At 39.6% G+C, this 15,666-nt stretch overlaps 1 protein-coding gene across 2 annotated transcripts; it reads right to left on the bottom strand.

Annotated features, from left to right (window-relative positions):
* Positions 1 to 459: 459 nt before the first annotated feature.
* On the bottom strand, positions 460 to 10,725 carry LOC135012679 (leucine-rich repeat serine/threonine-protein kinase 2-like). Of its 2 annotated transcripts, none has more exons than XM_063952572.1 (5): positions 10,126 to 10,725; positions 9,763 to 9,968; positions 8,898 to 8,957; positions 4,138 to 4,269; positions 460 to 939 (listed from the first exon to the last, which is right to left on the bottom strand). In XM_063952572.1, the coding sequence occupies exons 1-4, from the start codon at positions 10,296 to 10,298 to the stop codon at positions 4,148 to 4,150; spliced, it is 561 nt and encodes a 186-aa protein (XP_063808642.1). In that variant the 5' UTR covers positions 10,299 to 10,725; the 3' UTR covers positions 460 to 939; positions 4,138 to 4,147. The 2 variants fall into 2 exon arrangements, with proteins under 2 accessions (XP_063808642.1, XP_063808641.1); XM_063952571.1 differs by having other exon boundaries at positions 460 to 942; positions 10,126 to 10,723.
* Between the last annotated feature and the right edge of the window lie 4,941 nt (positions 10,726 to 15,666).

The raw sequence follows: 15,666 nt of genomic DNA, 5'->3' as shown, positions 1-15,666 counted from the left end.
ATCAGTACCTTTTACATATATATTTACTAAGTAACACAAGCTTTGTTATAAACTCTGTTGATGTAATCATTGTTAGAAATGAGTGATAAAAAAAGCAAAAAACTTATGCATATTAAGGATATGAAAAAAACCTGTATCAAAAGGCTTAATAATATCAAGAAATGTAAATGTATATTACTAAAGTGTGTGTTTATTCTCAAATAAGGTTAACAATGAAGCCAACCTGTAACAGTTTTAATTATCAACAAAAACAAAATGACGTTTTCTATTGACATTATTGTTTACAAAATATATACTGTGATTTCAAACTACCATAAAATATTATCAGTCCTCTATGTAAAGAAAATACATATGGACTGCATAATTTTCAATAGAAAAAATGAGATATCTGAAGGAAATAAGATTTTTTTTTTACATATATACAACAAATGCACAACAATAATTTCACAAACTTGTAAATAATAGTAGTATGATATTTACAGGTATTACATAACAACTTTTTTTTTTTATAGAATTCAAAACAGTCGAAATATTTATAATCCAGGCCATTTCAAAATACTATTTACCAGAGTGGGCATAGAGTGATGTATATTGTAATTTCCTATTCTACTTTTCAAAGAAACAAAATCCATATTTCAGTATTGTACACATTTTCTTATGAGAACCTAACAGTTAAAATTGAAACACTGCAGATATGGTGAAAAATGCAACACATTTCCAGATTCCTGGTACCTGTGAGTGCAAAATTCAGAATATTTCTAACATTTGCACAACTAATAGGTAAAACAAACACTATTAACTGTGGTACACATTATAACCTAAGTCTAATAATTCACATCCCCACAGCTGTTGGTGCAGTTCAAAACGTTGCAGTAACCTCAATGCATTTTTTGTAGATGAAACACAAGTCAATTTGTGCAGCACTGATGGACTTTGATTCTACTGAGAAAAGAAAAAGTCAATATTTTAGTTACACAGCATACAATGTTAAAATAAATCTAAAGCTTGTCACACATGCTATAATGATAACAGATACAGTAAGTGGATTATTGCGCACAAGGTAACTCCCTCTGCTGCCCTTTCTGAATTGGGGAATTTTTACCCACCTCCCAAAAGGACAGTAAACATTTACAAATTATTCAAAAAAAGATAGAGTTTCACTTTAGAGAACTGAACTTAAAAGAATGTCTCTTTCGTTCCATATAAAAGGGAAGTTTATAAATCCACCAGTAGAGGCACAGAATGTTTTTTTCAGTATCCTGTGTGTTTATCAGAATTGCACGACCCCTTGTGAATGGTCCATTGTAGAAATATCAAAGAAAGGATAAGGGTTTAGTGTAACACCATTAGAATAAAGACCCCACTTTTTGGATAAAAAGTGCACTCACATTAAGAATACTTTCACAATAGCATGTCAAAACCACCCGGAATGGTACCAGAATAAACACAAGCTGCAAAGGGTATTGGTAATTCAACAATCCTGTGTTGGTCTTCAATAACATAATCCTGAGGAAAAGATAGGACCTTAGTGCAACATTGCTAGTTTTAAGCAAAAAACAATTTACACATTGCACTCACATTGAAAACAATTTTTAACGCGCATAATAAACCACACGAAATGGTGACCCAAGGGAATGCTTGATGCAGATGTTATACTCATCTAGTCTCAAAGTGTAGTGGTTCCGGATACCAGCTGTGAGACAAGTAGGCAAAACTCCAGCGACCCCAAAGGTGCAGCAACATCACACGCTTAACATGTTTTATACCTCATGGTCCTTCATCAGAAGTGACACTTTTTTGCTTAAAACTAGCAATGTTGCACTAAGGTCCTTTTTATATAGAAAGAAAGAGACATTCATTTTAAGTTCAATTCTCTAAAGTGAAACACTATCAGCACCATCTTTTTTGAATAATTTGTATATGTTAACACATGCTATAATATTGCTGACAATGTTGGTCAAGTGGCCTTCACAACAATGCTGAAAATCGTTCCTGCATTTTACACTGCTCTCCCTGATGGTTTTTGATCCGTTTTGCTCCTGGTTTCTGATCAGTTTTGCTCCTTTGCTTCTCAAGTGCTTGCAAGACCTTGTATAGCTTTGGCAGAAGCTATTTTATTTTCTTGTAATCGGAATGCAAGTTTGTTTCTATACGCTCTTCAGATGAGGAAGCAGTACAGGAAACCAACATTTCTGCCAATTTATAAATTGCATTAAGCCCAGAAAAAGAACAAATTAAAATGTGAGCGGTTCTATTAACAGACATAGCAAAATTGTATACTGTATGTGTACATCAAATATATGTTTACACATAGCTTCAGAGCAGAGCAGTATAACCAAATAGGAATAAAACATGACATTTTCAGTAAAGGTTCCCTTTTTATTATAACTAAACTGATGAAATGGATCAAACTATATTTCCACACATGCTACTGTGAAATGTCCTTGTACATAAAGGAACAGTGAATTTGTGTACACAGCAATTACAAATAATTAAAATAATAGTTTATTTTAACAGCCATCACTACAGGATATTACCTTGTATTATAAAGCAGCAAACATATAAAGGGACTCATGAAAGGCAAAATAGATTCTGAAATCAACGTAAAACAAAAATTGTACAGTTTTTCATTTTTTTCTCTCCCTCAGATGACGAAGAACCAGTATCCACAATGAAGGGACTTTGTAGAGATCTTGTGTACTTCTACAGACGTAACTAAGGATGCCACCATCAGCCAGCTTGCTACTAGTTACTGCAGAACAGCTAAATACAGTATGACAATCCACTGAGGTATAGTGAAAATAATTGGAGCTCTACCCTTTAGACTTGGATGACTTTCTGTACATTTGTACTGTATAGATACTTAATCATCCATACAAATTCTAAACAATTTAAAAAAGAAAAAAGGTTTGTGATCAAGTTAAGTTTCTGCTTGAAAAGTGAATCCTAAAGGCCCGTACACACTGGCCGATATATCGGCCGTTCTCTTGAACGGCCGATATATTGCGGGTCCATCGGCCAGTGTGTACGGCCGATATGTCTGTGAACTCCGTCGTTCACAGACGTATTGCGTCGGCCCCGCAGCACAGCCGACGGCCAATATATCTACCGATATATTGGCGCGTCGCTGTGTGTACGGGCGGTCGGACGGCCGTCCGTACACATGCTGTGGCGGCTGGCGGTGATTGACAGCTGAACTGGGCGGGCGTGTGTACACGCCCGCCCAATTCATGACGTCAGTCCCCGACGGATCGGGCAGTGTGTATGCTCAACACACTGCCCGATCCGTCTATAGATATATCTGCCAATCAACTGATCGGCAGATATATCTTTCAGTGTGTACCCACCTTTAGAATGGTTTATAATTTTCTTTATTAACTTTTTGATTAACCACTTAACTAACAATTTTTCCCCTCAAAAAAACAAACACTCATAAATTGTCAGGGTTTTTTTTTTTTTAATGAGTGAATTAGGCGAAGAACATGAATGTAAACTTATCCAAAATTATTTTAGTTAAAAAATAATAATATTTTTTTAAATAATTTAATGAAAAAATATTTTTTTTTTGTTCTCAAACATCGGAACATCAGTCAGAAAGATTGGTAACATTTGAACATCGGTAACATTGCGACGTTCCTTTTTATACCCCAGGCAGCAGCCATGTACACAGGGGGGGCTGGGGGTTGGTTTACACTTTCTCAGCGGCTGCTATTGTCTGCAGCTGCTGGGTGAGGGGTCCTGCTGTGCTGACTGATCAGCAGTGATCGGCAGCACGGCAAACACTGGGGGAGAGTGCAGGGAGGCAGAGGACAGCAGCTGCGGAGGGAAGTCTCTCTTCCCTGCTGCTGCTACCACTGTTTATCTGACTGGTCGCATCCTGTGCGACCAGGTCAGATAAAGCACTTGCTGGAATGGTCGCATCTGATGCAACCATGCCAGGCGAGTGGTTAATGGAGTAATAGATACATAAATTACGCATATATGCATGTTATGAACCATGTATACTATGTAAGGGAGTGTGTGGTAGTAGTGAAATAAATCTTAATATTATCTAGCATTTTGGGCGTGTCTAATGCTCCAGAGCAGTTTAATAAGAAAATATACAATAGTCATGTACATATTTATATACAAACTTACCACTGGTTTATCAGTCTAATACTAATCCTCTTGCTTTTTCTGCCAACTCTTGTCTAATTTCATTGTGTTTTCTAAGGTTTTGAACTTCATGTGGAAAGTTAGTATCCCACGCAGATAGAAACCACTGTATTTCTACAATACAAGAATGTAAATAAATTAGAAATGTTACCAAAATGTTTCACAAAAGCAAATATATTTCTACTTCATATTCAGATTCTTACACAAAATATCAACAATGAGAAAGGGCTTGTTCTTCCAATAATTAGGGCAAGCTGAGTGATGTTCCCACAATATAGAAGACATCATCATTGACAATAAGATTGGAGATTAACCTTATATATAATTTTATAAAAGCAAAAAATTAGAGCCCTTTTGCTCATAGTACTGTTGGACTAAATTACATAAACTGAGTAGACCTGAGACCCGGGGTACTTCTGAGACCATCTGGGTGGTCCTATCAGTGCAATAAATGCATATGTTTAACTTGTAAGATTATTAAATACCAAATCAATGAAATAGTTTCTTAAACAAATGGTTCAAAACTCACTATATATCTGACTTTATAAGTCGTCATATAGCACATGTGATCTATGTACTAAGGTGTCCCTGTAGATTACAAAATATGACAAGAATAGCCTGTTCTCCTGTACTTAAGACAACATAAGGAAAAACATCTTGAATAGTCTTCAGAATGTTGGGTCAAGACATTTCTCGCTCACACATATTTGTGACACCTAGAGCCTGACTACGCTAGTGGTGATAACTGTCTGGATCACCCCTAAAGCAGGGGTTCTCAAACTGAGTGCCGCAAGGTGCGTGCGGGGGTGCCATGGGTTGGTGGTCCAGGACCAAAAAAAATGATTTATGGTCTATGCCAGTGGTTCCCAAACTGTGTGCCACTTGTAGGGGTGCCTTGGATTGGTGGTCCAGGACCAATTAAAAGTATTTATGGTTAATGTAATAGGCAAAACCAGTGCTGGTGGCTGCTAATCATAAAATATGTGTACAAACAGACGCAAATCCTGTCCTTCACCACACAATTTAACTTATGGATGACACACAAACACAATTTACTTTATTTAATATTTCTTTCTAAATTTCTCAATAAGAAGCTTTTGTCCTAGAGATGCCATGAAAAAAATTCTGATGCTCTAGGATGCCGTGATTCCAAAAGGTTTGGGAACCACTGGTCTATGCTATATAGACAAAACCAATGCTCGTGGCTGCTTATTATAATCACAAACTGAAGCACAACCCTGTCTTCCGCCACATAACAGAACCTAAGAGGGACAGGTAAGCACATTTTAATTTACTTATTCATTTTTGGTGAATTTTTTCAATAAGAAAATGTTGGACTAGTGAACTGTGATTCAAGAAAGTTTGGGAAGCAAACTCCGCTGTGACGAAGTGGAAATTTAGGGAGATATGTATCAAGACTCCTAAAGAGTGGGAAATTGCAAATAGCAACCAATTAGTTTTTATCTAGCATGTTTACTTTCATTCTATAAAATGATAAGTAGAAGCTCATTGGTTGCTATAAGCAACTTCTCCACATTTTAGATGTTTGATACATTTCCCCCTAGAGCTCCACACTGTGCACCCAAGGTGGAACTGTAGCTAAGTTCCAAACTTTGCAGCCAATGAGATTCTAGAATTCAGTGTGTTGCATTTTTTTTTACTAAATCATCAAATTAGTCCTGTTTTGTCTTGTAATGGTATAGTAATGGAATAGAGAGGATATGGAAAAAACTAATTAAGGGGGAGATTTATCAAACTTTCTAAGGAGGACAAATGGAGGTGTTGTCCATAGCAACCAGGTTATTGGCAATACCTCCATTTGTCCTCTTTAGAAGTGTGATAAATCTGACCCACAGGGCCTGATTCAGAGTAGGACGCAATGCAGATGTTCACAGATGAACACTTTTTTTATATTGCACATATATCTTAGCTGCACTACATACGTGTCCTGAAAGTACTAGTACAGACTTACATCGGTGCATTAACAAGCACGCATGGAGAAGTACACTGAATACGTATTGGGTGTTCCTGGGCAGCGACACTGAGGCACAGAGATGGTCTGTCTTAGGGGAGTATCACGGGAGTATCGCTGTAGTGTTTGCATACATAGACACTTATTGCCTATTTTAGGAGACCATACTCAGGTGGAGAAACTGCACCCGCCATAGAGCTAGCACAAATTTCTACGTTTCTAAACTTCTAAGGGGTATATTCAATTGCGGTCGGATTCCGGCGTGAATTCGACCGTTTTTGGATTCGACACAATTCGACAGTCGAAACCCTCCAGCCGGGACCCGAATTAGATATATTCAATAAATAAAGGAGTTTGACAGTCCCGCTGCCGAAAAACGGACCAATTGACGAATAGTGGGCGGCCTGGATTTGACTTCATGGACAGGACAAAAGTGTTAAATAAATCATAAAAAAAATTGCGTGGGGTCCCCCCTCCTAAGAATAACCAGCCTCGGGCTCTTTGAGCCGGTCCTGGTTGTAAAAATACGGGGGGGGGGGAATGACAGGGGTTCCCCCGTATTTTAACAACCAGCACCGGGCTCTGCGCCTAGTCCTGGTGCAAAAAATACGGGGGACAAAAGACGTAGGGGTCCCCCGTATTTTTAACACCAGCACCGGGCTCCACTAGTCAGAGAGATAATGCCACAGCCGGGGGACACTTTTATACCGGTCCCTGCGGCCGTGGCAATAAATCCCCAACTAGTCACCCCTGGCCGGGGTACCCTGGAGGAGTGGGGACCCCTTAAATCAAGGGGTCCCCCCCTCCAGCCACCCAAGGGCCAAGTACGTGGATTACAAACAGAAGAGGACCGATCTACATTGGATTGTTGGGAGAATAATTTTATTTACAGGTAACCCTGGATTCTACTGGAGAAGAGGACCGACTGCTTCGTGTCAACTTAGGTAAGTATGTATGTATGTTGGTGTGCATGTATGTAATAAAGTTATACTATCATGGTGTCTGTGTATTGTTTTTATTTGGGTATTTTTTTTGTAGTAGAACTACAGGTACCAGCGGGCCCGTTTCCCCCCCGCAAGCTGGTACTTGTGGTTCTCCAAGTACCAGCTTGCAGGGGAGGCTTGCTGGGACTTGTAGTTCTGCTACAAAAAAACAATATTCTTTTTGTCACAAAAGGCTATCAGCCCCCCATCCGCCGCTCTTGGATGGGGGGGACAGCCTCAGGCTTCACCACTGGCCCTTGGGTGGCTGGAGGGGGGGGGGGACCCCTTGATTTAAGGGGTCCCCACTCCTCCAGGGTACCCCGGCCAGGGGTGACTAGTTGGGGATTTAATGCCACGGCCGCAGGGACTGGTATAAAATTGTCCCCCGGCTGTGGCATTATCTCTCTGGCTAGTGGAGCCCGGTGCTGGTGTTAAAAATACAGGGGATCCCTACGTCTTTTGTCCCCCATATTTTTTGCACCAGGACCAGGCGCAGAGCCCGGTGCTGGTTGTTAAAATACGGGGGAACCCCTGTCATTTCCCCCCCCCCCCCGTATTTTTACAACCAGGACCGGCTCAAAGAGCCCGAGGCTGGTTATTCTTAGGAGGGGGAACCCCACGCAATTTTTTTCAGGTTTCTAAACATTTCACACCCCTTCCAACTGAAAAACATGCACTGATCTCTCCATATTATTGTAGTCAGTAAAAAATAAAAATATTCTTTTAAAAAATCTATTAAATAATACTTTTGGCTCATAAATAGACAAACCAAGTAGATAATCCCTTCAAATATAAATAGATATGCTATTAGCGATCAAAAAAGCACCGAAAAAAACATGTTTTTAAAAATTTTTATTAGATCACGACAGAAAAATGAGGCGGAATGAAATTGACGAAATGACTGTCGAAAAGCACTGCTGTCGAATCGACATTCTTCAATTGAATATACTTTTGTCAAAAAGCCGCATTTTTAACATTGCAGACATGTCAAATTTAAAAAATGTCGAATTGCAAAAAGTCTAAAATGAAACGGCAGTTTTTTTGTCGAAAAGTACTGTATTGAATTGTCGAATCCAATTCAACAGTTTTTTTGTGTCGAAAATGACCAGTTTTTCGACAATTGCGGCAATTCGACCTAAATCTATCAAAGATGCAATTTTGAAGCAATTGTTATATTCTTTATCTTATATCTTGGTCACTATTTATTTTTTCTCCTACACAAAATGGGAGCATATTCACCACCCCTAATTAGAGCCCTTAATAAACCAGGATTGCAAACTAGAGGTATAACTTAAAATTCACTTAGAATAGGGGTATTTTTCCAGCGCCGGAACACAAATATCTCATCCACTAGCATTATTTGGGAGATTCCTTATATCAAAGACATATTATATATATATATATATATATATATATATATACATACACACACACACACACACACACACACACACATATTTGCACATTTTGTATGGCTGCAGGTCGTTTGTGGTTCTGTATGAAGACTGTACTGTAAAGCATTTTAAAATGATCATAACGGTGACAACATTTCTAAGGGATTCGATATCCACAGCATTATTACAAAATTACAATGTACAGAAGTCAGTACGTCAATGCTACTACTAGTTAATTAATTATTAATCAAAATCTTAACAGACAGTCCTGTGAGCTGAAACATATGAGTACTAACCAAAGTACTGCAATAGCTCAATAATTTCATTTACAGTAACACAAGTTTTCATGCAAAGGCACTGTTGTCCTAAAGTTTATCAAATGCGCAAATATACCTTTTTGTGGTGTGCAACGGCATCCTAAAACAAGCAGAACATTCTTTACACTTCCTTTATCTAAAAAAAAAAAAGTAAAAAACCAAATCAAATCAAAAGGTACTCTTGTATTAGCAGTACACAGCACTACACCTAAGATCACAACAGCAGCACACCATGCTACATATTTACAGGTACAGTGAAACTAGGTTATTTGAGCATGTGTATAGGGGGAATAATCAATGTGACTGCATTAAATATATGTATTCACCAACAACTAATTTAATTTAGAAAAATGTTACATACAGATTTATCTTCATACATCTGGTTTGGGCTTGGGATCCCGGTGATCAGCATGCCGGCATGGGGGCTAGAACAATAAAGCCCCTTGCAGGCTCACTACGCTCACCACAGGTTCTATTCCCACTCTGTAGGTGTCGTGGACACCCACAAGTGGAAATAGCCCTCGGCCCCCAGCCGGCAATCTGGCGTCGTTATGCTGACCGCTGGGATCCTGACCACCGGTATTGTGACTATATTCCATACATCTAACCTTAATACGCCATGCAGTTATATGTAATGTGTATTTGTAATTTGCTTACAAAAGCGGCGACTGCTACATTGTAGCACTTCATATACATATTCAGTGTTATATATTAGTTTTCTCATGTGTCCTAGTCAAAGTGCATTGCGACAAAGATGCATTTTTAGGTAAAAAAAGAAGCAAAAAAAGATGCCCGATGTCAGAAGATTCTCATGCTACCTGATGTGCCAAAAGGGGCTAATTGGCGTGACTGCAGCAAAGATGTATGAGGCCATATCTGTATGCCAAATTAACCATAAAATAATCAGTAGGCCAACAAATATATGTATAATGAGGACATACCAAGTTGAGTAGGAACGATGCATCGAATAGAGTCGCAGAAACTGGACATGATTCGTATCGGTCGTCGAGTTGGTAGATCAATGAGCAATATGTGTCCTCCACCGGTCCCCACCCACAGAGCAGTATTTCTCTGTAGAAACATGGCCTTTACCCGAGCAGTATAAGCATCTTCTTTCTTTAATTTCCTCTGCTTAACAATCTCTTCTCTGAAATACATAAACAATAGTTTGTTATAATTATTAGAATGTAAGTTTATAACAAGAATTACAATATTATTTGGATTTTAAAACTACTAGATTAGTGAAATGAATAAATAAATAAATAGTACACAGACACTCATTGAAAATGAAGAGAAATCTTTACTTTAAGAACTGAGCACAGTCCAGCACTTCACAAAGTTTTTCAGTCTTCTTATCCCATATCTCCACATACGGGCTGTACTTTTTTGCCACATAGATGTATTTGTCAACAGCAAAAGAGGTGATATTGGAATCATTCAGCGATCCGTGTGACAGTCTGGGAAAATAGAAACACATTCTGTTGTACAGTAGATGCTGAAACTTAGGTAGCACTATCCAAGATTTATCTTTTCCTCGCAGTCAGATACTATCTAAAGGTGCATACACACGGAGAGATTTTGACTATGAGAGATTTTGACTGAGCGATTTCCTTTGAACTGGCAGTAGGAGATTTTGACTAACTTTACCAGAGATTTTGACTAACTTTTCCAGCTATTTTGGCTATGGGCGATTTTGGCTAACTCATTCAAGCAAGGGGATGCTTCTTCTTTTCCAGCGACCTAGCCAAAATTGACTTGCCTGCACAGTGTATTTTTAGCAGCGATAGCGACCTGGCGGGGACGCGCATCGCTATTGCTGGCTGTGTACACACAGAGCGATATGAACTAACTTTCTGAGCGATTTTGACTATATAATCAAATTCGCTCAGCTATATCGCTCCGTGTGTATGCACCTTCACTAAATACAATCTACTGCTAGAACTATAAAACAAACAAGTGACTGTTACCCTTTAAAATCAAATACTGCACCTTAAAATTTCTGCCAATGTACATTTTGATAAGGCAGATGAGCTGAAGCTTATCATGCCTTATGTAACCAATATGAATTGTTTAACAATTTATTAATATTTAGATAATATATTAAAATGTAATATGAATAAACAAATTTTAAATAATTAGCAATTTGAAGAAAAAAAAACAGACATTAGAGATTCTCTTTTAAAAACCACAAGTTGCAAATATGAGATGCGACAATGCTACTTATGATGGCTAAACGTTCTACAACAGAAAGTTTTGCAGCATGTTTTAGAACTGTGCTAGACAAACTGAACTACATGTTGGTCTAACCCACAGACGGACTGCACATTTCTCTTAATCTCTGTAGTAAGTTAAATTAATACATTTAATCAATGAAAGAGACACATCTGTAATAATATACGAGGAGGCCTTTTAAACAAACATTACAAGCTGTTCAGGGGCGTTTCAACAGAGGAGAGGGCCTGTGAGCACCTTCGGGTGGGTCCCAGGGGCCCGTGTGCACAGCACACACTGAACCAATTACAGAAACGCCAATGAAGCTGTTACTAACAAATATACATACAGTACAGTAATACTGGCCATATAAGTACCTACTTCACTGGATATACAATGAACAAAATATGGAAGCCATCTGCTTGTCTTTAGATATTCTGACTCACAGCACTTGTTCTATAAAATTCTCTGATGTTTTTTTAGCTCCCTACTGGGAGGCACCTTAATAGTGCAAGCTGCCATAGACACACAAATAGTTTATTAGGATGCCGCATATTTATATAAACAGCTGTTTTTGAAATTCCCTCTTTTCCCAGAATTGCAGGAAATGCACTGGATAACATTTGGACATTATCAATTATTTTATCGGATTGGAATCGACATGTTGGTGGTCAGAATACTGGGGGTCATTCCGAGTTGTTCGCTCGCAAGCTGCTTTTAGCAACTTTGCACACGCTAAGCCGCCGCCTACTGGGAGTGAATCTTAGCTTATCAAAATTGCGAACGAAAGATTAGCAAAATTGCGAATAGACACTTCTTAGCAGTTTCTGAGTAGCTCCAAACTTACTCGGCATCTGCGATCAGTTCAGTGCTTGTCGTTCCTGGTTTGACATCACAAACACACCCAGCGTTCGCCCAGACACTCCTCCGTTTCTCCAGCCACTCCCGCGTTTTTCCCAGAAACGGTAGCGTTTTTCCGCACACTCCCATAAAACGGCCAGTTTCCGCCCAGAAACACCCACTTCCTGTCAATCACATTACGATCATCAGAACGAAGAAAAAAACCTCGTAATGCCGTGAGTAAAATACCTAACTGCATAGCAAATTTACTTGGCGTAGTCGCAGTGCGAACATTGCGCATGCGCAGTTAGCGGAAAATCGCTGCGATGCGAAGAAAAATACAGAGCGAACAACTCGGAATGACCACCACTGACCGCTGCAGCCCGATGGTAAGAATCCCAACAGGGGCAAGGTAAGTATACTTACCTTCCCCTAATGCCACCCTAACCCTCCCTTTTCACAGCCTAAACCTAACACTTTCCGGTGGTGTCTAATCCTAAGCCACCCTTCCAGCAGCCTAAACCCCCCTACCCCCCCCCCCCCCCCTCCCTGCAGCCTAATCATTATCCTTCCTCCCTCCCTCCGCGGGTTTCCTCTCCGGCAGCCCAGCACTCACTTGTTCACGATCCCGGCTGTCGGGATTCCGGCGCCAGGATTGTGATCCCAGTCGGGATACCGGTACCGGCCTTTCAAGCAGTGTCCGGATTCTGGAGTCAGTATTCGACTGCCGGGATCCCAATATAGCATTTACTGTATTACAAGAATGGAGCATGTCATTGCTATCATTTACTGTAAATAGTATTTTGGAGAGCAATATATAGCTCAGATATGTCCTTAGAGTGGAGTTCTCCAACTTACCCAGGTTCACATAATGCATAACCACTTGAACATTTCTACATCTAGTCTTAGGCTAGTATTAATGTCTAATTGACACCAGATTATTTAGGAACCCACAGGGACCAAGTGAAAGAGAGATATGGATGATTTGGACAATGACGGCTGGAAGGAATCAGTCCAAGCAATTTCACAATAACTGCTACATAAGGTTGACCAAAATGTTTATTGCCCACATAAGTTATTACTTCCCAAATGGCTGAATTATGGGCCCGATTCAGCTAGCATCGCATCAGCCCAAACTCGGACCAGTACACATGTGCAGGGCCCGTTCTGCAAACGCCTCTGCTTACGTGAGACGATCGCAGGGCAGCAGCATGGAGTGGCAAAAATGGGGGCAGGTCTGGGCTGTTTTCAGGGTGGATGCGTGATGTCAAACGTGGCCGCTGCAATGGAGAAAATGGCAGCAGCCTGAATGCCTTTGCAGCCAGGCTGCACAGGCAGCAGGCTTCCCTTATTCAGTGATGTGATAGCAATTGAACTGAAACCGCATCGCTGGCCACCATTAGCATGCTTGGCCGCCTTACCCTGTGCTGGTCAGCCCCCAGCATGTGAGTGATAGCAGTTGCAGTTTTGCTAAAATAGCAAAACTGCAACTAATGCTGAATGAGGGCCGATATGTGAACTATGATGAGTCCGGCAGTGCTTTTTTATTTGGGACTTTATTCATCAATATGGGAATAACCTACAAATGTGTCCTCACACATCTTTGCTGTAGTTGCGCCAAACAGCCCATCTTGGCATGTGAGGTCCAGTGAGACTCTGCTAGCAATTTTCTTTTGCTTAAATTGCCAGGAGGCTGTGATGATGAATTTGACATGTGACACATGTATATCTGTGTGCGACTGAGTCTCTGAATCTGTATATGTATATGAAGTGCTACGATGCAGCAGCCACAGCTTTTTTTCATGTTATGTTCCTTTGTGCTTCATATAAGGACTCAGTCGCACACAGATATACAAGTGTTGTATAACAAATTCATCTAAGATGTATTTTTGGCAGAAAAAGATGCTCTACACTAGTGGAGTAGTACAAGACCTGTCAGCTCATTCATGCTAGGTGTCCGCTGATGTGTGGTGTAATGAGTTTAGATGTACGAGAGAACACATCTGTAGTATTTATAGTTTGAGAGCAGGTAAGCTATTTATTTCATGACAAAATATGTAGACTAGTATCATAGAACCTAAAATGTGCGTCCTGCAGATAGTATTTTAGTTAGAAACACTGTTCAAGGCCAGCAACTCATATGCAGACACTGGATATCTTACTCTTGCTGAAGCAATAGTTTGCAAAGGTAAATTCAGATCCACTTGCAAAACAATTGCGGTATATACAAATACAGATAAAGTTTTCAAAACTTGCCACCAGTGGTTACACTGCAATAAAACTGCAACCCCTAAAAACCACACTAGGCCTACAGTGCATTCACTAATCCCCCATAGTTGTCTGGTCCTGTACATGCATTGAATAGACCCCATACTACTCATCATGCACAACTATATATATATAGAAAGATGTGCCGCATTGAAGGATTGTTAGGATGCTTTTTTACTTTTTATTTGATTGAGAAAGCACTGTCTGTGCTTAATACTACTACTGTATGTAATACTGAATTTTATATGTTCTTATCTACTTCAAGAAAAAAAAAAAAAAAAAAAAACATATTTTGCAGAATATTCCCAACCACAAGCAAATTCCCCTGAAGCTATTTACTTAGTGTGCAGCAACAGGAGCAGGAGTTGTGCTGATTCTTGGGTCAGGAAAATGAACAGGCATATCAGGAAAAGGCTAATATACTCTTGGAAATGTTGCTAACGTACACACACATAAGGAAACATTACTGGCTGTTTAATATAACACATTTAAAAACGAATGAATGTGCAATGAATTATATGCAAAACTACTGATTTTCAATAGAATGGACTCTTACGAGAGGTATTTTACAACAATGAGCGCAGATACAAAATTTGCCCGAACTACAGTTTTAATGTCAACATTGTACTAGATGGATAAAAGCTAACTGCTGATGTATGCTGTAATACAGGTAGAGTATCCCATATCCAAATATTCCGAAATACGGAATATTCCGAAATACGGACTTTTTTGAGTGAGAGTGAGATAGTGAAAACTTTGTTTTTTGATGGCTCAATGTACACAAACTTTGTTTAATACACAAAGTTATTAAAAATATTGTATTAAATGACCTTCAGGCTGTGTGTATAAGGTGTATATGAAACATAAATTAATTGTGTGAATGTAGACACACTTTGTTTAATGCGCAAAGTTATAAAAAAATATTGGTTAAAATGACCTTCAGGCTGTGTGTATAAGGTGTATATGAAACATAAATGCATTCTGTGCTTAGACTTAGGTCCCATCACCATGATATCTCATTATGGTATGCAATAATTCCAAAATACGGAAAAATCCGATATCCAAAATACCTCTGGTCCCAAGCATTTTGGATACTCAACCTGTATAGCAAATTGTGTATCTAAATATTAGTAATGACGTTCTAATATTCATGATCAAATACAGCCCCGACCAGGGGCAAATTACGAGAAGAGTGTGCAGTTCCGTCTGGGCCCCGTACTCCCAGGACGGTTTGTGTAAGTGAGTAGACTCTGACGCTGTACCAGAGTCTACTGTGTACGCATAGGTCACCGGGAAATGGCATGGCAGAGATCTTACCAGTAATTTTTCTACTGCCCTTGTACAGATTGCAGAGAAATGGGCGCTGTGCCATTTTCTCAGTGATTTGTGCAGTGCTGAAACTGCCAACATGAGACTCTGGAGAGGTAAGAATTTTAAAACATGGGTGTAGGGTGTGCGGTGTGGGCCCCCTAGACCCAGGGGCCGGTGGGCACACACACCGTATACCCAGCACCCATTATAGATAT

The sequence above is a fragment of the Pseudophryne corroboree genome, unplaced genomic scaffold, assembly GCF_028390025.1.
Source record: "Pseudophryne corroboree isolate aPseCor3 unplaced genomic scaffold, aPseCor3.hap2 scaffold_2593, whole genome shotgun sequence".
In the NCBI taxonomy this organism is placed as follows: domain Eukaryota; kingdom Metazoa; phylum Chordata; class Amphibia; order Anura; family Myobatrachidae; genus Pseudophryne; species Pseudophryne corroboree.
Note: the sequence above shows the minus strand (reverse complement) of the source record. Positions and strands in the feature narration are given on the sequence as shown.

What these genes read in the sequence shown, in the direction of transcription:
- LOC135012679 (XM_063952572.1), bottom strand. Translation starts at nt 10,298, where the DNA reads ATGTGTTTCTATTTTCCCAGACTGTCACACGGATCGCTGAATGATTCC. An exon ending in GACTGTGCTCAGTTCTTAAA is followed by an intron (nt 9,969 to 10,125) that starts GTAAAGATTTCT and finishes TATGTATTTCAG; the next exon opens with AGAAGAGATTGTTAAGCAGA. An exon ending in CCGTTGCACACCACAAAAAG is followed by an intron (nt 4,270 to 8,897) that starts GTATATTTGCGC and finishes CTTGTATTGTAG; the next exon opens with AAATACAGTGGTTTCTATCT.